Source organism: Cololabis saira, chromosome 2 (genome assembly GCF_033807715.1).
Source record: "Cololabis saira isolate AMF1-May2022 chromosome 2, fColSai1.1, whole genome shotgun sequence".
Taxonomy (NCBI): domain Eukaryota; kingdom Metazoa; phylum Chordata; class Actinopteri; order Beloniformes; family Belonidae; genus Cololabis; species Cololabis saira.
Genome location: NC_084588.1, coordinates 2,557,992 through 2,581,928, shown reverse-complemented (window position 1 = coordinate 2,581,928; position 23,937 = coordinate 2,557,992). Strand labels below are relative to the sequence as shown.

At 40.9% G+C, this 23,937-nt stretch overlaps 2 protein-coding genes across 2 annotated transcripts; both read right to left on the bottom strand.

The window, feature by feature from the left end:
* Positions 1–7,231: 7,231 nt before the first annotated feature.
* plekhf1 (pleckstrin homology domain containing, family F (with FYVE domain) member 1) lies at positions 7,232–8,964 on the bottom strand. The gene is made up of 2 exons (XM_061707814.1): positions 8,677–8,964; positions 7,232–7,803 (listed from the first exon to the last, which is right to left on the bottom strand). The coding sequence occupies exons 1-2, from the start codon at positions 8,921–8,923 to the stop codon at positions 7,232–7,234; spliced, it is 819 nt and encodes a 272-aa protein (XP_061563798.1). The 5' UTR covers positions 8,924–8,964.
* Positions 8,965–13,930: 4,966 nt separating this feature from the next.
* pop4 (POP4 homolog, ribonuclease P/MRP subunit) lies at positions 13,931–23,105 on the bottom strand. The gene is made up of 7 exons (XM_061708206.1): positions 23,026–23,105; positions 20,357–20,412; positions 18,435–18,664; positions 18,275–18,352; positions 17,477–17,538; positions 14,959–15,060; positions 13,931–14,140 (listed from the first exon to the last, which is right to left on the bottom strand). The coding sequence occupies exons 1-7, from the start codon at positions 23,030–23,032 to the stop codon at positions 14,004–14,006; spliced, it is 672 nt and encodes a 223-aa protein (XP_061564190.1). The 5' UTR covers positions 23,033–23,105; the 3' UTR covers positions 13,931–14,003.
* Positions 23,106–23,937: the final 832 nt, after the last annotated feature.

The window sequence follows — 23,937 nt, the reverse complement described above, 5'->3', positions numbered from 1 at the left end:
TTAAACAGGTGAAAATTGTTGTTTTTTCCAGTTATGAGTCTTGTTTTAAGTGTAATTAGTTTTTTACTAAAATTAGACATTTTAACTAGAAATAAGACAAATATTCTTGTTAAGATTGTGAGTTTTTGCAGTGATCCATGTTACTTATCCTGTGAAGGACAGAGTCATATTGATAAGTTCAGAAAAGTGTTTTTTATTGTTGTGTTTTGATGTATTTGATGTAAGCCCAGTGGATATTTAAAGCTTACAGAAGGCTGCATTTAACTGCTGCTATGTCATTCCTGCAGTATTTCTGCAGGTGTTTTGGTCACTGCTATTATTTGTAATATATTATATTATTTGGAATCAGCACAAATTATCTGTCCCCATATGATAAAATCCACCACCCCCCTGATTTTATTTTACAACTCGAGTACTGCTCTCTTCCTGCAGCTGCAACACTCCGAGTTACAGCAACTCTTTTTTAATTTACGTTGGAACAACTTGTCTTTATTTCTGCAGCGGAGGAGAATCGGGTTGTTCAAGGATTAAATATAAACTCATGCTGTTAACATTGTTCATCTATGAGAGCGGGGACTAGGTAAATGTTCTCTAGATGTTGTACAGCGCAGAATACATGGGAATTTGGGCAGCGTTATGATCATATAAAATACATGGAGCAAACTGGAACACAGAGTTGTTGTTGGTCCAGCTTCGGTTCTGGTGTCGGTTCTTAAATACAAACATGATAAAAGACTGTAATGATGCACTAACACTGAACATTCACAAACATAATAAACCCACAACTCTTGGGGACGCAACACAAAACAAGGAACAATGATACGCAATGCGGTCAACACAACTACAGCAGCTGCTCTTTTTCTTCTACATCTTAAATTGGAGGAAATGACACCAAATAAATAATTTTTCAGGACTCAACTTCTGACAGGAGTGTCTGAAGCTCACAGTCAACGTTTTATTTTATATTTGAATTGCTTTTACAAGTTTCTTGTTAGGATGAGCAGTTTTTCATGGATATTTATCTTCATCATCATATTCAAATCTACGTGAGGGAAGAGACAGGGATGAGTCTCGTGCTCACACATCCGTGTTCAATTTCACATTGATTGTGATGTTCACATGAAACGTGCGTGGATCCGGGCGTACGGACAGTTTTCAACATTTGAATGTTTTTGTGTTGGCAAGATTTCTGCTCCAGGATTCACAATGAAATCCAGCGACTCTGTACTTGAGGTCTCTGGCCTGTTGGTTTCACCCATTTAAAAAAGTGTTTTCTTTTTATAACCTGCCATCTGTAAAGCACTGTACATGATTGTTACATTAATGAAATTTAATCTGTTTCCATGTATTTGTACAGCATCCAAATGTAATTTCAGGTGTCCCAGTAGAAGACGAAACCAGCAACAGCAGACCCAAACCTTATTTTCCCCGGCCATTATGGTCCTGTTGTTTTGTTTTCAAAAGTCTTGAGGGACCAGCAGCAAAGCTCATCCTGTATCACTTTCACAAATACAATCCCTTCTGACATGGATGTTTAATGTGTCAGGGAAACGGGACACATAGTGAAAGTTTTACAGGAATGCTCAGGAACAACCATTTATGACTGTAAAAGCTCATAACCATTAGGACAGGGACTCAGCTTACACGTGTTGTCAGGAGCAAACTGCCCTATAGTTGCTACCAGTACTGGAGATGAGGGGGGATGAGGGGGGATGAAGGGGGACGAGGGGGGATGAGGGGGGATGGCACCCCCCCCTGAAATGAAAACGGTCCAAATCATCCCCCCCTGAAATAAAAACGGTCCAAATCATCCCCCCCTGAAATAAAAACGGTCCAAATCATCCCCCCTGTAAAACTGCCATCCCTCCTTTCCATCCCTTATGTCATTTCATCAATGAATGTGGTTTTACTGCTATTTCAACATTTAGAGTCATCACCAGAAAAATAACATCAGAAAAATAACTTATTTGACAATTTTCACCTGTTTCAAGTAAATTTTCACTTGAAATAAGTAGAAAAATCTGCCAGTGGAACAAGATTTATCTTCTTATTACAAGCAAAAAAATATTGTTCCACTGGCAGATTTTTCTACTTATTTCAAGTGAAAATCTACTTGAAACACGTGAGACTCTTTCGGTCTGAGCTCAGGCTCATTTGCAAGGAGTCAGACTTTTTTCTGATAGTATTTCCTGTTGGAGCCAAAATACTTTGATTTATTTTGTTTTATTTATTTAAACATAACACTAAATTAATCTCAAACTGAATATGAATTGTCATCCCCCTTATGGTGACGTCATGTTTAACCTGTCAATCAGTCTTGGTGGCTGGTTGTCATGGTAACCATTATTACCTTCCTGGGTGGTGATTGCACTCGGGTGCGACAGGGGGAAGACTGACAGTTTTTGACCGTGCAAGATGTGCAAGACGTGCAAGATGTTCAAGACGTGCAACACAGACAGACAGTGGCGTTCAGTCACAAGTTTATGTTATAAGTTTAAACAGTGGATTTATGTTCGTTTCTGGAGTGCTGCTGCATATCAAATAAATGGATTGGCATATCCTACCTGGATCCTACGTCTGAGCTTTTGAATAGGTTTAAAGCACGCGTCCTAACTAAAACCAACCCTGTTGCTCTGCTGTATAGCCTATTGGTACAGGCTTTACATTTCCTGTAAAAGCTCTTCAAAAGAAAGCGGAACTGACATACCTAGAGATATTAGCGGCACTGTTTCAACATGACGCTTTGGGGTTTTTTAACTAAAAGGAGTTACACAATCCTCATTTCCTTCTTGTTTATCTGAAATCTAACAGTTTCAACAAAGAAATCAGTAATTTACCATGGCCTGCAATTTAGAGACCAAGTTCACAACAATTTACTTTTGTACAAGATTTACAATCTAACAAGCACTCTTTAAGTATCAGAAGTATAATTAATCAATACCTAAAGTAATGTCTTTTATAGATGGTTGCATATCATTTCTAGCTGATATAATAACATGTACATCATATTTAAATATTGCAGCTCAGTCTGTCCTGATAATGTTGCGACGCCTGCACTCGACTTGTTTACTCAGCTAGCAGGCTGAAAATGAAATAACTATCCCCAAAACTCCTTATTCAGCCATCAAATCAAAGCTTTGTCCAGTTACACTTAACTGTCAAGCTAAGAATGGTTTAGACATTTAATAATGTGCTACTCAGGTGCATGGATGGAAATAATTGTGCGTTGTGAGGCAGTGGTGTTTAGATTTTATTTTGAAATGACACAAATGTGTCATTTCAATGTGTCAGATGAGTTGGAGGGGCCGCCTGGGAACTTTGCCCAGGCACCACGAGAGTCCAGAATGTCCCTGATGTTTGTGTTGGGGCTTGTTTGACGGGGACACATTTGGTGCAGAGAGACTTTTCTTGAACAATAAGGTGACAGCAATGTTGAATATTGTTACACAGTGAAAGAAACAAAAAAAACATACCTGTTACACTGAACATAATTACACTGACAGCAAATAATACTGTTACACAATAAATAAAAACAAAATATCACATTCCTAATGATATATTTGGAATTGGAACTGTTTACCTGCTGAGATCAGGTCAGCTAAATCCCCCATTGCTTTTAAATCTTTACTAAAAACATTCCCTTTTAGAAAAGATTTCATTGTGGTGTGAATATTGTTATTAATTTTAGACTTGGTAATTGCTGTCTTATATCTTATCCACTATGCTCTGTATTTTTATCTTTTTTTCATATTTTATTGTTCTTGGGAAGCACTTTGTAACTTTGTTAAGAAAGGTGCTATATAAATAAATTACTATACATATATAAAATAATTATATATATATATATATATATATATATATATATATATATATATATATATATATATATATATATATATATATATATATATATATATATATATTATTTCTAATCTTACATCACAAATGTGATGCAAGATTAGGATTTGATCATCAGAGCATGTTTACATTTGTGAATGCCGGTTGGCTGTAGCGCGTTAATCAGCAGAAATGTCTGTCCAGGGACCGTCACATGAGGGAGATCTGTCCCATGAGGCATTGAGGAGGGGAAGTGAAATGATGTAGACCTGGGTTAAAAAGCATCTCTTCTTTGTTAAAACAACCGTAGACGACTGCAGTGACTCTATGATTGGGAGAACAAACTCCAGAGGTAAGCTTATATTTTTCATTATATGTGTTGCATCACAGTGTATAAATGGTATAAAATTAAAAAAAGAAAAGAAAACATTTTTGCTTATGCATATTTAAACAAGTTTCAAACTTCAAAGAACTGAAAGGAAATGACTTTGGTGCAGGTTTCCTTCAGTTTAAACCTTAAGGCACATTTCACTGCACCTGCTGTCCAGGTGTGATGTACACCTGCTGTCCAGGTGTGATGTACACCTGCTGTCCAGGTGTGATGTACACCTGCTGTCCAGGTGTGATGTACACCTGCTGTCCAGGTGTGATGTACACCTGCTGTCCAGGTGTGATGTACACCTGCTGTCCAGGTGTGATGTACACCTGCTGTCCAAGTGTGATGTACACCTGCTGTCCAAGTGTGATGTACACCTGCTGTCCAGGTGTGATGTACACCTGCTGTCCAAGTGTGATGTACACCTGCTGTCCAGGTGTGATGTACACCTGCTGTCCAGGTGTGATGTACACCTGCTGTCCAGGTGTGATGTACACCTGCTGTCCAGGTGTGATGTACACCTGCTGTCCAGGTGTGATGTACACCTGCTGTCCAGGTGTCCTGTGCTACTTTCTGCATCAGATAATCATCATTCAAAGAAAAAGGACGTTATTGCCACACAAAAAAAACGGTTTCTCTGCAGACTTATTGACCAAAGAACATTTCTGATGGTGCAGACATGTGAGGATAAATTATCTCTCCATCTTTCTCTCTCACACACAGCTACAAATCTTCAACCTTTGAAACTAAAAACTATCTGCTGTCTTCACCCTCATGTTCATTAAAAGTTATGGTAGTTTATCTTTTTGATGTTAAAACTATGTATAAGGAAAGATGTGGTTGAACATTAATTGACTGTTGATTAAAAATGAAATAGGATGTTCTGCTTTTTCGGGTGAAACGTGTCGAGTGACGGGAAATCTGAGCACTTAACTCACTAATCATCACTCATGATGCTCCAATCATTCTGTAATAGTTTTATTGTGCATGGTTCAAGACAGAGTTAATGCAGGTGTTTAGTCTAAAATGGTTAAGAATGAGGATGGAGTCAGACCCAGATGTAGGAGAGCAGGAGACAGGAGTTCCAAAAAATGGGTTTATTTTAACAAAAACAAACATCTCTGCTGAGCAGGATTCCAAAAAACTAGAGCTTAAACATAAATAAAAAAAACTAGGAAAAGCTGACATGGAAACACGGAGGTAGAAACAGTACGATCAGGGCAGATGGAAACAGGAAGCTCAAACCAGAACTGAAACACAAACATGGGCTTCAAAATAAAACAGGAAACTACCAAAACCATAAGACAAATGCTCTTATTTACAGATGAACGGACAAACACGAGGGCTGATCTGAGTTCAGCAGTAATGTAGTTTGGCAAACTGAAGTTCACCTCAAGTGTCCTGCTGAAAATCCTCTGATCACACACCAATAAAGAAATAAATAAATACAGCTCCACAGCCCGCTGTGTCTGCATCATATCAAAACCACAAAGTGAAGATTACTTACATTATAAAGGGCAAACCATCATTATTTCAAAACATTTGGGGTCCTTTTATGAATATCTGGAGAGTGTGGATGTAAGCGGTGTGGGGAGTGGATGGATGAGGCGTAGTTACTAGTGATGCTCTGCAGGGTTCTAAAATAACCTCCTTTATTTTGATACTTGAATCTTTATTCTGTGTGAATTGTACATTTGAGTTTGTATTTCTCAACTATGCACAATGGTGAAATAACTTGAGCTAACCCTTGAAACATAGAGAAACCTACTTTCTTGTTTAGTTTTTTATTTATTAAGTTTTTCTTTCTTTCTTTTTTGTTGTGCAGCTTTTTGATATCTCATAAATACCTGAATGATTCGAATGCTGGACAATAATTCAGCTGCCGTTGATGTTTCCTTTTATGTAAGAGCTCTCTTATTTTTGTGTATCATTGGAAGGAGTTTGAAAACCAAATAAAGATAATGTTGAAAAAAAAAAAGGAGCCTGAGCCTGATTGCTCGTGTCTGCGGTCCGGCTGCAGCTGAGTCTGACGTCGGAGCCAGGGGCGCCACCAGGGGGGGGCCAGGGGTGGCCACGGCCCGCGCTACAAATTTGCTGGCCACCTCACTGGCTTCAATAAAAAAAAAAAAACACTTGCCGGTCACATACAGTGAGTTTCCATGCATCAATAACCCTTTTAAAACCCGAATATTGGCAATAACCCGAATTTGCACGGCCATGTAAACACCAATAACCCCTTTGAATAACCTAAATCTGCTCATATTCAGGTTTTTAAAAACCCCAATATGACCTGGGTTACTCCTTTTAAACCTGAATATTGGGTCATGTAAACGCCAAACGGAATATCCCCATCAAACGGAACAGGAATGTGTTTTCTGCACATGCTCTGTTCACAAGGAATCCTGGTCTTTTGAGTCCAGGAAGTTCTTATAAACACGGAGAAACCAAGACCAGGAGGAGACTAATCACTTCATAAATGTAATGAAGGATATGAACATTTCTGCATTTGTAGACGCTAGAAAGTACCGGGATAGAAGATTTACAAGAAGATGAGAGAAAAGTTGCGTAAAGCAGCATTTGTTTTGAATTTGGATACAGGAAGAAGAAGCAGAAATGACGGGAATTGCGTCATCACGTTCTCCGTGCGTCGCTGGATTGATCCAGATATCCTGAATGATTAATTACCATGTAAACGGAATATTCCCAATGTTTCAGTAACCAGAATATTAGCAATAACCCCAATTTTGACTGCATGTAAACAGAGTCATAGATTCTATCGTCAGTTATGTGTTTCATCCCAAATCATTAGGGCCAAATGCATATCAGTAGATGAAAGTTCTTTAAGTATTTCTGAGCCTGTAAACTACAACAGTATAATACAATCCTGTAATGATGGCTTTTTGATGATGGTCTTGATGATGGTTTTGGTGTCCACCCCAAGAGTTTAAGTGGCCCCCTCTGGCCCCCCCTAGGAAACAGTTTTTGGAGGCCCCTGGTGGGAGCAGCTCTGAATGTTGCTCAGCACCTCCTGTGTGGTGGTGTGAGGTAGGAGAAGGGGGAGCACCGGTCCCCCCAGGTGCCGGGGTCGTGCTCCTCTACAGTCTCTTCACCGGACAGCTCCTCTTCCTCCGAGCCTCCCCTGCCGGTGCCGTGGCCCCTCCAGGGGCCCCCGTCCCGGGCCAGGGCCCCTGAGTGGCAGGCCCGGCAGACCCTGAGGCGCTTGGTGGGGTGGATGTGTGGGATCACCCGCCGGTGCTGGGAGCAGCCCCCACACACGACCAGGCCGCACTGCCGGCAGTGGTGCCGGCGCTGCGTCACGCTGAACCGGCCGGAGCAGCGCATGCAGACGGAGGAGGCCCCGTCCGGGACCCAGGCCACGGCCAAGCTGGAGCCGGCCCTGCTCTCGCTGGAGCCGGCCCTGCTCTCGCTGCTCTGCAGTCGGCGGGACCGGGAGTCAGCGATGTGCTCCATCCACGCCCGCTTCTCCTCCCGCGACGCCGCCGCCACGGAGAAGGATTTGCGCGGCGTGCGGATCAACCACTGGTTCTTCAGGGTGAGACCGTCGTCCAGGTCCTCCAGCTGGACGTCCTCTGGAAGGGGGATGGAGAAATACAGCGTTAGTGCAAGATGGAAACATCATTTTATTTTATTCTTACGGAAGAGTATTAGGGCCAGGCAGGAGAAAAATAAAAACAATATTTTAGAGGAGGAAGATTTTTTTTTCATTGTGCACTTTGAGAAAAAAGTCGACTGACCAGGGACTGAAGGCAGACGGAAAATTACTGGGCTGCCTGTTTTCAATATAATTGTTGATTCTATAATCTGGCCTTGACAGGGCGGTTTTGGACCGATCACTCTGGTCACAATCTTCCTGGTGGAATGTAAACAAGATGACTCTGCCCCCACTAACACTAACCCTCCCCTCTCCCACGAACACCTGCGGACCCTGTTTTCAGAACTGTACCGAGCCGCCTGATAACATCAAGGACATTTGGCTGAGAGCAGCTCCGGGCTAAGTTCACGGACTCATCGCTACACATACACTTACTGATAACCACACCTCCCTCAACTCAACGCCTTCCTCGGCCCCTCCCTCTTATCAGCCCCCCCCCCAACAGTCTCCGGGTTCGTGCGCCACGGAGGCCGCGGCGCTCACTTAGATTAACTGTGCCGGGACCCCCCCCACCACAGTTTAAGATTAAGATTCCCAGAATATTCTATTTTTTTTAGATAGGATATTTGAGTGTTCTTAAGCTGTAAACCATGATCAGCAATATTAAAATAATAAAAGGCTTCCAGATCCAGAATGTATGACTTTTTTGTTTTTGTAATTGCATTACAGAAAATCACAATATTCTAATTTTCTGAGACAGTCCTGTATATTGATTGGTAATATTTTCTTATGAGCTTATTTCCCCATAATTGGCAGAGATAATAATAATATTAATCCATGTGTTGCTCACCCAGGGGGATGACCTGCTGCCGGGTGTACCAGCGTCCGTGCAGGACGATGCTCCCGTACACCAGCAGGTCGTTGAACAGGAAGAAGGCTTTGTCCTGCGTCCTGCGGCGGCTCTGCTTGGTCAGCCGGCCCTCGCCCACCAGAACCCGGCCCGGGGCACACAGGGGCCTCCCCGAGGCCCCGAACGACAGCTCCACAGCATGGATGCGCTGCAGGTTCTTCTGGTCCACGCTCAGCTCATCCACCATGGTGTAAATCCGTTTGTTTGCTTCAGCAAACTGCAGTTTACTATTGCTGTCGTTGTTTTCAATGAAGCAGTAAAAGAAGTCGATAGTTCCACAAGTGCGCCCACAAGTACGTTTCTCTCTAACTGACAGCGTCCTTGCAGCCAGGCCTTATTTATAGGCCTGGGCCGTGACGTCAGGGGCTTTCCACAGAAGCTCCAGCTTGAGGAACATATTTAGCAAGAACTACATTTGAGCTCAGAAAGCGAGTTCCGGGAAGTTGTGAAGAAAAAAGTAAATCAACATTTGTCAGTTGAGGAAAATGCTTTTGCGGCTGTACACCCAAACATTACCTGTGATTTTAAACATTGACTATGTACAGGACTGTCTCAGAAAATTAGAATATTGTGATGAAGTTCTTTATTTTCTGTAATGCAATTAAAAAAACTAAAATGTCATACATTCTGGATTCATTACAAATCAACTGAAATATTGCAAGCCTTTTATTATTTTAATATTGCTGATTATGGCTTACAGTTTAAGATTAAGATTCCCAGAATATTCTAATTTTTTGAGATAGGATATTTGAGTTTTCTTAAACTGTAAGCCATGATCAGCAATATTAAAATAATAAAAGGCTTGCAATATTTCAGTTGATTTGTAATGAATCCAGAATGTATGACATTTTTGCATTACAGAAAATAAAGGACTTTATCACAATATTCTAATTTTCTGAGACAGTCCTGTATGTAATAAAAATGATTTTCCATTCTAGCCAGTGAGTGAGAGTTGAGATGTCTCTAGGATCAGCTGGAGACATCACACAACAAGCAGTTACAAAAGTAGAATCTTAACTTGACCAATAGTGTGAGCGTTTTTTCAGCGTAGCTGAGACGGGGCTTCCCTCTCTTCCATCTTCTTGACAAAGTGAAAATAGGGAAGGAAGTAGTTCTAGAAATCTGTTTATATGCAACTTAGGAGACAAATCCTGGTTAAAAATGACTCGCCAGGCCGTCACAGCAATACTACTGTACACGGGGGTAATTCCATCCCAGTTGCTACACAAGTGTATTTTTGGAAGTGCTGACAAATATTCTTGTTAAGATTTAGAGTTTTTGCAGTGATCCATGTTACTTATCCTGTGAAGGACAGAGTCATATTGATAAGTTCAGAAAAGTGTTTTTTATTGTTGTGTTTTGATGTATTTGATGTAAGCCCAGTGGATATAGGTTTTCTTAAGCTGTAAGCCATGATCAGCAATATTAAAATAATAAAAGGCTTGCAATATTTCAGTTGATTTGTAATGAATCCAGAATGTATGACATTTTTTTTTTTTTTTTTTTAAATTGCATTACAGAAAATAAAGAACTTCATCACAATATTCTAATTTTCTGAGACAGTCCTGTATATTGATAAGGAGGGAACTAGTTTGGTTGCTAGGTGACCACAAGAGAAATACACTCTGTAAATGTAGTAATAACCCGTCTTTATGTGTACTTGTGCATTCATTCATGTATCTAACCAGAAATCTTATTCCAGATTAATTTATGAAACTCTTGAGCTGGACACGGTCCCTAAACAAACTCTCAACGCAGCAAAAACCTGTCACATCTAAAGGAACACAGTTAAAGATCATTCGGAGCCGGCCTGATTTTATAAATGGACCAGACACGACACGACATCCATTTTAGTGAAATTGTATCAAAAACCTTTATTTTTAGATACCACTACTACCACTACTAATACCCAGAACTCGAGTTGTAAAAAACAATCAGGGGGTTGGTGGATTTGATCATATGGGGACAGATAATTTGTGCTGATTACAAATAATATAATATATTCCAAATAATAGCAGTGACCAAAACACCTGCAGAAATACTGCAGGAATGACATAGCAGCAGTTAAATGCAGCCTTCTGTAAGCTTTAAATATCCACTGGGCTTACATCAAATACATCAAAACACAACAATAAAAAACACTTTTCTGAACTTATCAATATGACTCTGTCCTTCACAGGATAAGTAACATGGATCACTGCAAAAACTCACAATCTTAACAAGAATATTTGTCAGCACTTCCAAAAATACACTTGTGTAGCAACTGGGATGGAATTACCCCCGTGTACAGTAGTATTGCTGTGACGGCCTGGCGAGTCATTTTTAACCAGGATTTGTCTCCTAAGTTGCACGTAAACAGATTTCTAGAACTACTTCCTTCCCTATTTTCACTTTGTCAAGAAGATGGAAGAGAGGGAAGCCCCGTCTCAGCTACGCTGAAAAACCGCTCACACTATTGGTCAAGTTAAGATTCTATTTTTGTAACTGCTTGTTGTGTGATGTCTCCAGCTGATCCTAGAGACATCTCAACTCTCACTCACTGGCTAGAATGGAAAATCATTTTTATTACATACAGGACTGTCTCAGAAAATGAGAATATTGTGATAAAGTTCTTTATTTTGTGTAATGCAAAAACGTCATACATCCTGTATTCATTACAAATCAACTGAAATATTGCAAGCCTTTTATTATTTTAATATTGCTGATCATGGTTTACAGTTTAAGAAAACTCAAATATCCTATCTCAAAAAATTTGAATATTCTGGGAATCTTAATCTTAAACTGTAAGTAATAATCAGTAATATTAAAATAATAAAAGGCAATATTTCAGTTGATTTGTAATGAATCCAGAATTAATGACATTTTAGTTTTTTTAATTGCATTACAGAAAATAAAGAACTTTATCACAATATTCTAATTTTCTGAGACAGTCCTGTATCTCCTGGCGGGGCTCGGCTCTCAGACTGCAGGCCTGGCCCCGTCCTCCTCGTGGAACCAGGGACCGGTTTGTGTTTTGGGGTGCAACCTGTCCCCCTTTAAGGCTTTAAACTTTTCTCAGCCCAGCCCCTTTAGTTCTGCTGCTATCAGCAGAAACTACTGGCTGACCTCCCATGATGCACTTCTTCTCTCCTATGTTTGTCATTACTAGGGTCCCTTGAAAAACAGAATCGTCCCGTATTTATAAACTAAAGTCTGTGTCCCGTATTGAGCTGAAAAGAGACGTACTTTGTCCTGTATTACTGTGAGAGTCAGAAAATAGTCATAAAATACCAATGGAAAATGGCATTGAGCTGATGAGTTCATAAGTTATTTTGTTCTGTTTTACTCCAACTGTAGCTACAGTCATGGCCTTTGAGACACAAATATGTTTAGTTTTCTACAGACTTTCTGTTTGCACTTTTGTTATTGCACTAAAAATGTGCACTATTACAGAATGGATGTTTGGCTTTCTTTCTATTGTTTTATATTAATTTATACTATTTTAAGTTAAGCAGGACAGGTTTCTGTTTAAGAAAGATACTTATTTTATTCAGTTCATTTTGTTATTTTGTATTAAAGTGAATTGCTGGATAATAATTTGTTTTCCATGTGTTCATGGCATTCAAAAATATGCATCTAATTCAATTCAGGTTCGAGTCAAATGGTTAAAAAATGGTTTCACTCACAAAAAAAGGGGCTAAAGAAATTCTGAGTGAAGGGATGTGGGTGAAGGCCTGCAGCCTCGGTGGCCGTACCGGCCTGCAGCTTTACCCAGGACTGCTCTGAGAGCCGTCACCCCCGTAGACATGGAGGAGGAAGTCTGCTGAACAGAAACACCACACATTCTCTGAAACAGAACAGGAACCAGGGACCATTACTCAACGTTTGTTAGGAGTTTATGAAATTGTTCAAGGTTTGAGGGGTTTTCTATAGGATTCTACACTGGTGGTATGAGTTGAGTTCTTCTTTAGGTGAAGACAATGAAGAGAAACAAAAGTTTTAAAACTGAGTTTTTCTCAAAGTTTAACTGATCTTAGGTATTTGCTGAGTTAGCATCTCAAGTAAGAAACAATCAGCAGGATAAATATGGCTGAAAGTGACATGTTTAAGTTTCTTTCTCCACAGATAAGGTCCAACATCGGCTCCTATAACGTCCACAACACCTCCCTTTTCAGTCTAAATATGACTGGATTGATGACCACGTGTGTATTTCTCTCCTCCCTCTGTGGTTTGAGAGAAGTGAAGCTCCGGCTGGAAAACATTGTGCATGATATAATAAAAGCTTGTAATAACTTTTGATTCTGTTCCCTGGTTTTCTTATGGAGCACCAGACAAACAAACAACGATCTTAACAGTTTTCTGTCCAAAAAAATGGAAAAACCAGCCAAACAATGGCAACCCTTTAACATGTTCACTACATCTACCTCACGTTGGAGCTCCACCAGGGAACGGGGTTTTGAGTAAAATCACCAAGAACGTATTTTTGGGAGACATAATGTTGGAAACATGGAATGTAAAAGACAAAAAACTGCCGACTATACTGTTGGCAGCCAGTAATGTGTTACAAGGAAATGGTTCAAAGTAGAACTATGGACGACTGGATTGGGATCATCTAGATCTATGTTATGGAGAAGATCTTCCTCCCTCAAGGCTGAGAAAGAAAACTTTGATAAGATCTGGTCCAAATGGACTGAGTATGTGAAAGCAATCACATCTGATTTCATGTCAACTATTTTTTATGTGATGTAATGATTGTAAACATGGGTGCTCCCTGGTTCTGTTTTTTATTTTTCTGTTATTGTTTCTGATTACTGTTCATAAAAAACACCTGGAGGACAGTAGGGACAAAATCATTTAAGTTAAAGATTGAATGTAAAAACGTGTAAGATGGAATCCTGCTGTTCTAAATGAAAAGAGAATTTCAAAAAAAAATAAAAAAATCACCAAGAACGTAAAAACATGTTTTATTTTATGTGTTAACAGAATGCTGGACAACAGCCTGACGGAGGAGAGTTTTTTGTTGCTCCGTCTCTGCTCAGTCCGGCTGGTGGAAGTTTTTCCTTCACAAAAACGGACAACGGGGGAAAAAAAGCCTTTACAAAAAAGTCAAGGTCCCACAACGGTGAATCAAAAACAGTGTTGGCGTCAGCAGCTCTGGCAGAGCGGGTTTAGGGGGTTCAGGGAGTTCAGGGGGTTGAGGGGGTTCAGGGGGTCCAGGGAGTTCAGGGGGGGCCGCCGGTCCCGGCCCTCCCGGGGCGTCAGCACCTCCCGGGGCGACACCGACGCCCTCACAGGTCGATGCTTCCCTTCACCTTGAACTTCTTGGCGGAGCGTTCGCTGGCTCGCTGCTCAAACTTGCTGCCGAAGATGTGCGAGACGAAGCCGTTGATCTCCACGGAGAAAACGCTGTTCCTCTTAGGAATCACTGGGACGGAGACAGCAGAGGAACAACCGTGTTAACCCTTCTCACCGTGTGGGATTACTTCTGCAACAACATCCGATCATGCACTTCCTCCCTGACCTGAGCGGCCTGTTGTCGTCTGGAAGCTGCACCGTGTGGAGGAGATCCAATAGCCACCCTGGCTACTGGAGCTTTTTCAGAAATGTATTTTTTTTCCCTTTTTTTTTCCTTCTTTTTTTCTTCCTTTTTAATCTCGACATTTCAACTTTATCGACATTTCGACTTTTTTCTCGATATTTTGACTTTTTTCTTGACATTTTGCCTTTCGCCATTTGCCTTCATTCTAAGGCTTATACAAGACCTTTCATTTTTTGCGGCATCAGACATATTAGTTTTTTGTGTTTTTGGCTCTAAAACATGTTGTGTTGCCGACCCCTGCACTAGAACAATACATGATTGTATACAGTGAACAGTTTTAGGACAGGGGGCGTTTCATTTGTACTTCTCACCTAAACATATTGAAATGAACTGAATTTGAAATAGTTCAAAATGAAAATAGTGAACTATGAATGTGAACAGTTCATTTTCAAACTATGTGAACTGAACTCTGAACTAGTTCATGAGAAGTAGGAACTTGCACAACACTGACCATGACGGGAAGAGTTCCCCCGCAAGGAAGACACTCAGGGTTTTATCGGTATCACTGGATCTCTTCTGCTGTAGAGGATCTTAGCTTCCCCACGGCAACCAACAGAGCAGCAGTTTGGTTCATCACGGTTGCTATGAGCAACAGACCCTCATTGTAACGAGCAGAAGGACATTAGCAGGGGAAGATCTCCAACCTTTCAGTTTGTCGTCTTTGGTGATGATTTTGAAGACGTGCTTGAACTCCTGCACTAGGATCCCCGAGGCTCCCACGTATGACGGACACCGGGACCGGACCACTGCAGGGAAACAACAGTGTCAGCGCTGCAGCCGGGTGGACTGGTGCTCACCTGGACACCCTGAAGCAGCCGCACGCTGGAACACAACCTGGATGAAGAGGTTGTGTAGTTGTGGTCTGTGCACGTAGAAGACCTCGCCATCGTCTCACCCATAGACATTTATACGTAGACGCCCCATTGAGCACTGAGCCGTACGTCAACGTCGCCGCCATATTGGATGTTCAAGACTGATGTAAACTAATACAAGTAAATGGACTTATTTTCATAAAGCGCCTTTCTACAAAGAAATGTACGTTTTACGTCTCATTTATTCATTCACACACGCACTAATATACTTGGAAACAGTTAGGCACCAAATATAATATATTTAATTTTCTCAGATGGCAAAAATAAGAACTTTATTGATCCCACATAGGAGTAATTCATGTTATATCAGCTATAGAGAACAAGGTAGTGCAGAAAAACAATATATATCCCCCCTCACAAAAATAAGAAAAATAGAGAAACATATTTTCTCATCAACAAAACGTTATTTTATTGTCTGAAAAATTGTTCAAATGTTATTTTGTTGTCTGAAAAATGGTTCAAATATCTTATTTTTTTATTTGAAAAAAAAAGTAATTTGTTCTGTTTCTCTATTTTTCTTATTTTTATGAGGGGGATATATATTGTTTTTCGGCACTACCTTGTTCTCTATAGCTGATATAACATGAATTACTCCTATGTGGAATCAATAAAGTTCTTATTTTTGCCATCTGAGAAAATTAAATATATTATATTTGGTGCCTAACTGTTTCCCAAGTATATTAGTGCGTGTGTGAATGAATAAATGAGACGTAAAACGTACATTTCTTTGTAGAAAGGCGCTTTATGTAAATAAGTCCATTTACTTGTATTAGTTTACAGCGCAGTCTTGAACATCCAATATGGCGGCGACGTTGACGTATCGCAGCAGCGGGCAAGAACACTGGATGGGGCGTCTACGTAAATAAGTCTATGGTCTCACCATTTAACATCATAATTAGGGATGGGAATCGAGAACCGGTTCTTGTTGAGAACCAGTTCCCAGTGTTTCAATTCTTTGGGATCGTTTGTGTTCTTTGCAAACGATTCCCTTATCTATTCCAGTGGGAATGACGTCACCGTGCACCGTAGTTACGTAACGTGCGCATTCACGCCTAGCAGGAAAACATGGCGACAAGGCGGCATAAACGCTCAAAAGTTTGGTTACATTTTACCAAAAACGATGACAACAGGGCGACTTGCAATACTTGCAATGCGGACATTTCAACAATGGGAGGAAACACTCGCAACATGCAAAAGAAGATCCACTCTGAGCCCGGAGTGAAGCTTCTCAACCGTAGCAGCTACAACGTTAGCCGGTCCTCTACTGTTAAAGCAGTACAATGGAACTTTCAGCTTTGGTTGAGTTTGGCGGCTCCTTTGGACCAAAGCGGTAGTGCTTTACCAGTAGTGTGGAAGGGTTCCCACCATGCTCCTCAAAGTTACATAGTGCCAGTGAAGGAGATACAGATCCCTCAGACCATGACAGAGGTTCATTAAACCTGTTGGAAGTTGATGTTGATGAAATATTAGATTAAGCTGGAAAGGTTACATAGTGTTGCTTTAACACTGCAGGTAACTAACAAACTGCCTATCATGTTAGCTCCACTTGCCTTATTGTAAAACCTGCTATTACTAGCTACTTACAGGACTGTCTCAGATAATTAGAATATTGTGATAAAGTCCTTTATTTTCTGTAATGCAAAAATGTCATACATTCTGGATTCATTACAAATCAACTGAAATATTGCAAGCCTTTTATTATTTTAATATTGCTGATCATGGCTTACAGCTTAAGAAAACTCAAATATCCTATCTCAAAAAATTAGAATATTCTGGGAATCTTAATCTTAAACTGTAAACCATAATCAGCAATATTAAAATAATAAAAGGCTTGAAATATTTCAGTTGATTTGTAATGAATCCAGAATGTATGACATTTTTGTTTTTTTAATTGCATTACAGAAAATAAAGAACTTTATCACAATATTCTAATTTTCTGAGACAGTCCTGTATGTTAAATGAATCCCTTCTCATGCATTACATTTAGATGAGGATGACGAGAGACGTAGTGTGACTGCTCAGACGCTGCAGTACCAGCTCCAGTCACCGCTAGCTTCTCCTGTCATCAACACCTCACTTCTATTTTTTTGTTCAAAGATATACAACAAAGTAGATGCTAATTGACCCGTTTGTTTGTTCTCCTTTTTTCCAGATGAAAATCGATAAAGAATCGAATCGTTAAACAGAATCGAAAATGGAATTGGAAAAATCTTATCAATTCCCATCTCTAATGGTAATACAGGTCAAATGTTAGCGAGCATGTCGACGTTGAAGAAGGCTAAAAAGCTACCTGTGATGATGGCGCCGTGGAAGTCTGCCTTCAGGAACTTCTGCTGCACGAACTGAGGATTACTGGAGAAACAACGTCACAGTGAATACGCGGTTTCCATGCATCAATAACCCTTTAAAACCCAAATTTTGGCAATAACCTGAATCTGCACGGCCATGTAAACACCAATAACCCCTTTGAATAACGGAATTTGCTCATATTCAGGTTTTTAAAAACCCCAATATGAGCCCTGGGTTACTCCTTTTAAAACCTGAATATTGGGTCATGTAAACGTAACGGAATATCCCCATCAAACGGAACATGAATTTGTTTTCTGCACATGCTCTGTTCACAAGGAATCCTGGTCTTTTGAGTCCAGGAAGTTCTTCTAAACACGGAGAAACCAAGACCAGGAGGAGACTAATCACTTCATAAATGTAATGAAGGATATGAACATTTCTGCATTTGTAGACGGTAGAAAGTACCGGGATAGAAGATTTACAAGAAGATGAGAGAAAAGTTGCACGAAGCAGCATTTGTTTTGAATTTGGATACAGGAAGAAGAAGCAGAAATGACGGTAATTGCGTCATGATGTTCTCCGTGCGTCGCTGGTTTGATCCAGATATCCTGAATGATTAATTACCATGTAAACGGAATATTCTGAATGTTTCATTAACCGGAATATTAGCAATAACCCCAATTTTTACTGCATGTAAACGTAGTCATAGTCACTGTTGTGGACAGAATACGCAGTAGCAACCACGTGCGTGTTTGAACCAGCAGGAGTAAGTCTGAGGGAGGAGCTCCTGCTGTCTTGCCTTGACGGTTTCAATCCCCCACAGAGGTCGGTGATGTACTGTCTCCAGAGGTCGTGCAGAGGCAGGAACAGCTCGTACCTATGACGATAACGACAGAGACAGTGAAGCAAGTGAGAGAGGTCGGCCTGCACACACGACAGACCCCGTCCACCCAACACACCTCTGGTGTTCAGGTTTAATCTGGAAGATCTTCAGCTTCCTCTTCTGACACGCGTTCAGCCCCTTGGCTTTCTTCTTGTTTCTGTCGGCCCGGTCTTTCTTGGCCCGGCCGTAGCCCAGGATCACGGCCTTGTGTTTGAGCATGTCCTTGACGTCGTGGCGCGGAGCGTGCTGCACGCTGCTCTCCAGGAAGGCCTCAGTGAAGGCCGCCGCCCGGGAGCTGCTCTGAGGCTAGAGACCACACGGAGAACCAAACACACTGGCTGCAGCCTTTCTCTTTCTTTCATAGTTCTTTTTACTGATTTTCACTTGCACATAAACAAAACATTAAACATTCCCTCCCCACAACGAACTTCCCTTACCCCTGCTGTCACTCAATGATGTTAGGCTTAGGCCCTGTCCCAAAATTCCCACTACTCCTCGTTTTCATCACTACCCCTAAATTTTGCGTGTTCCCGGGAGGGTAGTGGTGTCCCAATTCCTCTTTCCACCTAGGGGGAGTGAAGAAAACTAGTGTAGTGACTATGAATCTGTCCCTACGGAGCGAGTGTTTTCCGATGTTCACTAGCTGATCTAGGGACAGAAAAATTTCCCAGAATGCTTTTTGTCGTCATTTGCAGACTGAATTAAAAAAAAAACATGGCGGACATTTCTTATTTTTTAGTGAATAAAATCAATATTTTGAGTTAGTTTCTGCATAAAAAGGCATTTTGATTACATTTCTAGCGAGAAATATATATTTTACTTTCATAATATTCAATTTTTCAATTCAATTCAATTTTATTTATATAGCGTCTAATACAACAGATGTTGTCTCTAGACGCTTTCCAGAGATCCAGAACATGAACATAAACATAAACATAAACATAAACATAAACATAAACATAAACATAAACATAAACATAAACCCCGAGCAATTATTACATAAACAATGGCAGGTAAAAACTCCCCTAGTGGGAGAAAAACCTTAAGCCAAACAGTGGCAAGAAAAACTCCCCTTTAGGAGGGAAGAAACCTGGACCAGGACCTGGATCATAAGGGGGGACCCATTCACTCAGTGAATGTACATAATCACTCGTTTGCCCGTTGTTGCAAAGTCTTTTTCAAACCTCGCCAGAATAAAGGCTGATTTATGGTTCCGCGTAACACCAACGTTACACCACCAAGGTTACGCGGCGACGCGCGCCGTAACCTACGCCGCAGCTCTGCGTTGGTGTAACGTGGAACCATAAATCAGCTCCGGAGCCGGCAGGCAGAAATCTCGAAATTTTCAGAGCAAATTTCTTAACAGGCGTAGCTACAACTGTTAGATTTCATCTATTAAACCAACATTTATCTTCCTAAATGATTTATTTCAGCCAGCAGTAATTCTCCACAGAGCTGCAGGTTTCTCCCCGGGACGACGGTGCAGGTTAACCCGACCGTGAGCTGCTGCTGCTCCGAGCCGGCGGCTCTTCCCCCAAAACATCGGGTCAAATTTCTTAACAGGCGTTATTTGGATAAACTGAGCCCAGGTTGGGGATCTTAACGGTTACTTTTACGCCTGAAAAAATATTAAAACTTAATAAAGTGGAATATTAACAGCGCTACAGCTGAAATTTATCAATCAATCAATCAATCAATCAATCAAGCAATTAAAACAGCTTCTAGCTCTCAGCTTCCTGATTTTAGGGGTGGTGCTGAAAGTAGGAGTAAGGGGAGTATTGGGACAGACCTGGGAAGATTTCAAGTGCCCTAAAATCTGTCCCTTCCTTTTTAGGTGTAGTGAAAGAAAGTAGGGGGTGTATTGGGATTGGGCCTAGGTGTGCAAGCTTTTTCTAAATACGGGTTTGTGCTGCACAAATGACATGAAAATAATAATTTGCACAGCAAGACCGGAGCAGGTGTATATTCTAGTTTAACTGTGATCCTGCACCCCCTTACCTTAACACCAAGAACCTGCACCAGATCTTGAGGAACCGGCGTCCGAACAAGGTGCTCTGTTGAGAGGACACAAACCCCCAGCGTTAGGACACCTGAGCGTGTTCCCACCTGTGAAACAGGCCGGCTCGTTCCAGATGTGCAGTTTTGACTTGAATGATTTACAGCAGGGGTGTCAAATGTGCGGCCCGCTAGAATGCATTTGCCGATTTTATTTCTTTGTAGACGGTTGTTTATTTTTATTAACTGACTACTATTATATATTTTCGCAGGAAAAATATCACTGCTAAAAAAGATGATAGAAGATATTTATTCTGAGAATTTCAGTTTTGAATACGAGGATAGTGACAAAGTAAAACAGTTAAAAGAAGTGCTGACTTTTTCGGCACACTGGGGTAAATATCCGCGCCAATTTTTAAAAATAAATACACTTAATTGTACTGGAAAAATCTCTAAATCACAAAGAAACACTCTCAGATGTAATAAGAAAGATTTTGCTTTTAATTACATTTCCTATAAAAAAGCGAAATATAAAAAAAACATACTTGTTTCTGTTTATATTTGTAAAATGATATTAAAAGTATCTTACATAATTTGAAAAAAAATGAGAAATCTCAAGAAAAGATCCTGAAGAAATATATTTTACATAATTAGAGTGTAAACAAAGTGCATATTTCCTTTAAAATTAACTAAACTGATATTGGATTAGATAACAAAAGTAAAAAACAAGAATTAGAAAAAAAAAAAAAAAATTTGCACCGTTTTTGTTATTTTGAGCATGCGGCCCGCGAGAAAAAAATTGGTCAAATCCGGCCTGCCAAGCAAAATTTACAGTCTTTGTGGACACATGAACAAACACTGCAGATCATTTCAAGCGCTAACTTCTGAAACTGCACATACAGTTGTGTGAAAAAGTGTTTGCCGCCTTCCTGATTTCTTGTGTTTTTTGCATGTTTGTCGCACTTAAATGTTTCAGATCATCAAACAAATCTAAATATTACACAAAGATAACACAAGTAAACACAAAATGCAGTTTTTAAATGAAGGTTTTTATTATTAAGGCAAAATAAAAATCCAAACCTACATGGCCCTGTGTGAAAAAGTGATTCCCCCTAAACCTAATGCTCAGCAGCAACAACTGCAGTCCAGCGTTTGCCATAACTGGCAATGAGTCTTTTCCAGCTGTGGAGGAATTCTGGTCCACTCATCTTTGCAGAATTGTTGTAATTCAGCCACATTGGAGGGTTTTCTAGCATGAACCTCCTTTTTAAGGTCATGCCTCAGCATCTCAATGGGATTCAGGTCGGGACTTTGACTAGGCCACTCCAAAGTCTTCATTTAGTTTTTCTTCAGCCATTCAGAGGTTGGACTTGCGTGTGTGTTTTGGATCTTTGTCCTGCTGCAGAACCCAAGTGGCTTCAGCTTGAGGTCACCAACAGATGGCCGGACATTCTCCTTCAGGATGTTTTGGTAGACAGCAGAATTCATGGATCCATTTACCACAGCAAGTCTTCCAGGTCCTGAAGCAGCAGAACAGCCCAGACCATCACACTACCACCACCATGTTTTACTGTTGCTAGGATGTTCCTGTTCTGAAATACTGTGTTACTTTTACACCAGATGTAATGGGACATAAACCTCCCAAAAAGTTCAACTTTTGTCTCGTCAGTCCACAGAGTATTTCCCCAAAAGTCTTGGATCATCAAGATGTTTTCTGGCAAAACTGAGACGAGCCTTTATGTTCTTTTTGCTCAGCAGTGGTTTTGGTCTTGGAACTCTGCCATGCAGCCATTTCTGCCCCGTCTCTTTCTTAAGGTGGAGTCATGAACACTGACCTTAACTGAGGCAGGTGATCCTGCAGGTCTCTGGATGTTGTTCTGGGTCTTTACTGACCTTAACTGAGGCAGGTGATCCTGCAGGTCTCTGGATGTTCTGGGTCTTTACTGACTCTTGGATGAGTCGTTGCTGCTCTTGGGGTCATTTTGGTCGGTTCCTCCTGGGAAGGTTCACCACTCTTCCATGTTTTCTCCATGTGTGGATAACGGCTCTCACTGTGGTTCACTGGAGTCCCAAAGCTTTAGAAATGGCTTTGGAACCTTTTCCAGACTGATAGATCTCAATTACTTTGTTTCTCCTTAGTTCCTGAATGTCTTTGGATGCAGCATGATGTCTAGCTTTTGAGGATCTTTTGATCCACTTCACTTTGTCAGGCAGGTCATATTTAAGTGATTTCTTGATTGAGAACCGGTGTGGCAGTATTCAGGCCTGGGTGTGAACTCAGCTTTCCAAACATGTGATAAACCACAGTTAATTTATGTTTTAACAGGGGGGAAGAGAAAATCACTGTTTCACACAGGACTATGTGGGTTTGGATTTTTATTTCCCCTTAATAATAAAAACCTCTATTTAAAAACTGCATTTTGTGTTTACTTGTGTCATCTTTGTCTAATATTTAAATTTGTTTGATGATCTGAAACATTTAAGTGTGACAAACATGCAAAAAAAATAAGAAATCAGGAAGGGGAAAACACTTTTTCATCAACTATGTGACAGCAATGATCACTTCCTAACTACGAGTTCTCTTTACCTGGGCTCCTTTAAAGCTCCACTTTCAAACTTAATCATATTCTAACCACTGACTCTTTTTAACCCTTCCCCACAGCAGCACTTACCCTCCATCGCCGCAGTTTGTTGCAGAAAGTCGTGAAACTGGGAGCAGAAATGAAAACATAACCACGTGTTTCCTCCTCCTCTTCTTCTCCTGTTCACCGCAGCGCTCTCCTCCGCCTCTCCTCACTGCTGCCCCCTGCTGGCGCCGGCCCGCTCCTACACCGAGGGACAGAGCTGTGTCTCACTGCTGCCCCCTGCTGGAGCCGGCCCGCTCTTACACCGAGGGACGGAGCTGTCCCTCACTGCTGCCCCCTGACGGTCCGCTCCTACACCGAGGGACAGAGCTGTGTCTCACTGCTGCCCCCTGGGGGTGACGGTCCGCTCCTACACCGAGGGACGGAGCTTCTTATTCTTCTTCGCTTTAACTTTAACTTTAAGGTGCATACCGCCACCTACTGTACAAGAGTGTCCCAAAAGTGTGTAATCATTTCATTTAGCCTATTTTAAATTCTATTTATCAGCCTAGTGTCTTTTAAGAAATGAATCAGTCTTTCTGGTGATTTCACCCCCCTCTCCCTCTGTTCCCAGGATCCCCCTCTAATTCCACTCACGTCCTGCCTCTCTCACTTTTTCCTGTAGCCTGTTACAATACATTAGAATATGTTCACTGTTTTCTTTGACTCCACAGTTCTCACACTTATCACTATCCCTTTTTCCCATAACATACAAAGTGCCATTTAATCCTGTGTGATCCAGTCTGAGTCTTGTTATGACTATTTCCTCCTTCTGTTCCTTTCTGTATAATTCTTTGTTATGATAAACTTTTGTATTTTGTGATATCCCTGTCCTTTCTGATCTTCCTCCCACCTTTTCTGCCACATTTCCATTCCTTTCTTCTTTATGATTGCTTTACCTTCTCCTTTTCCTAGTGGAACTGCTATTGTTATTTCGTTTTGCAGAGCCATTTCTGCTCA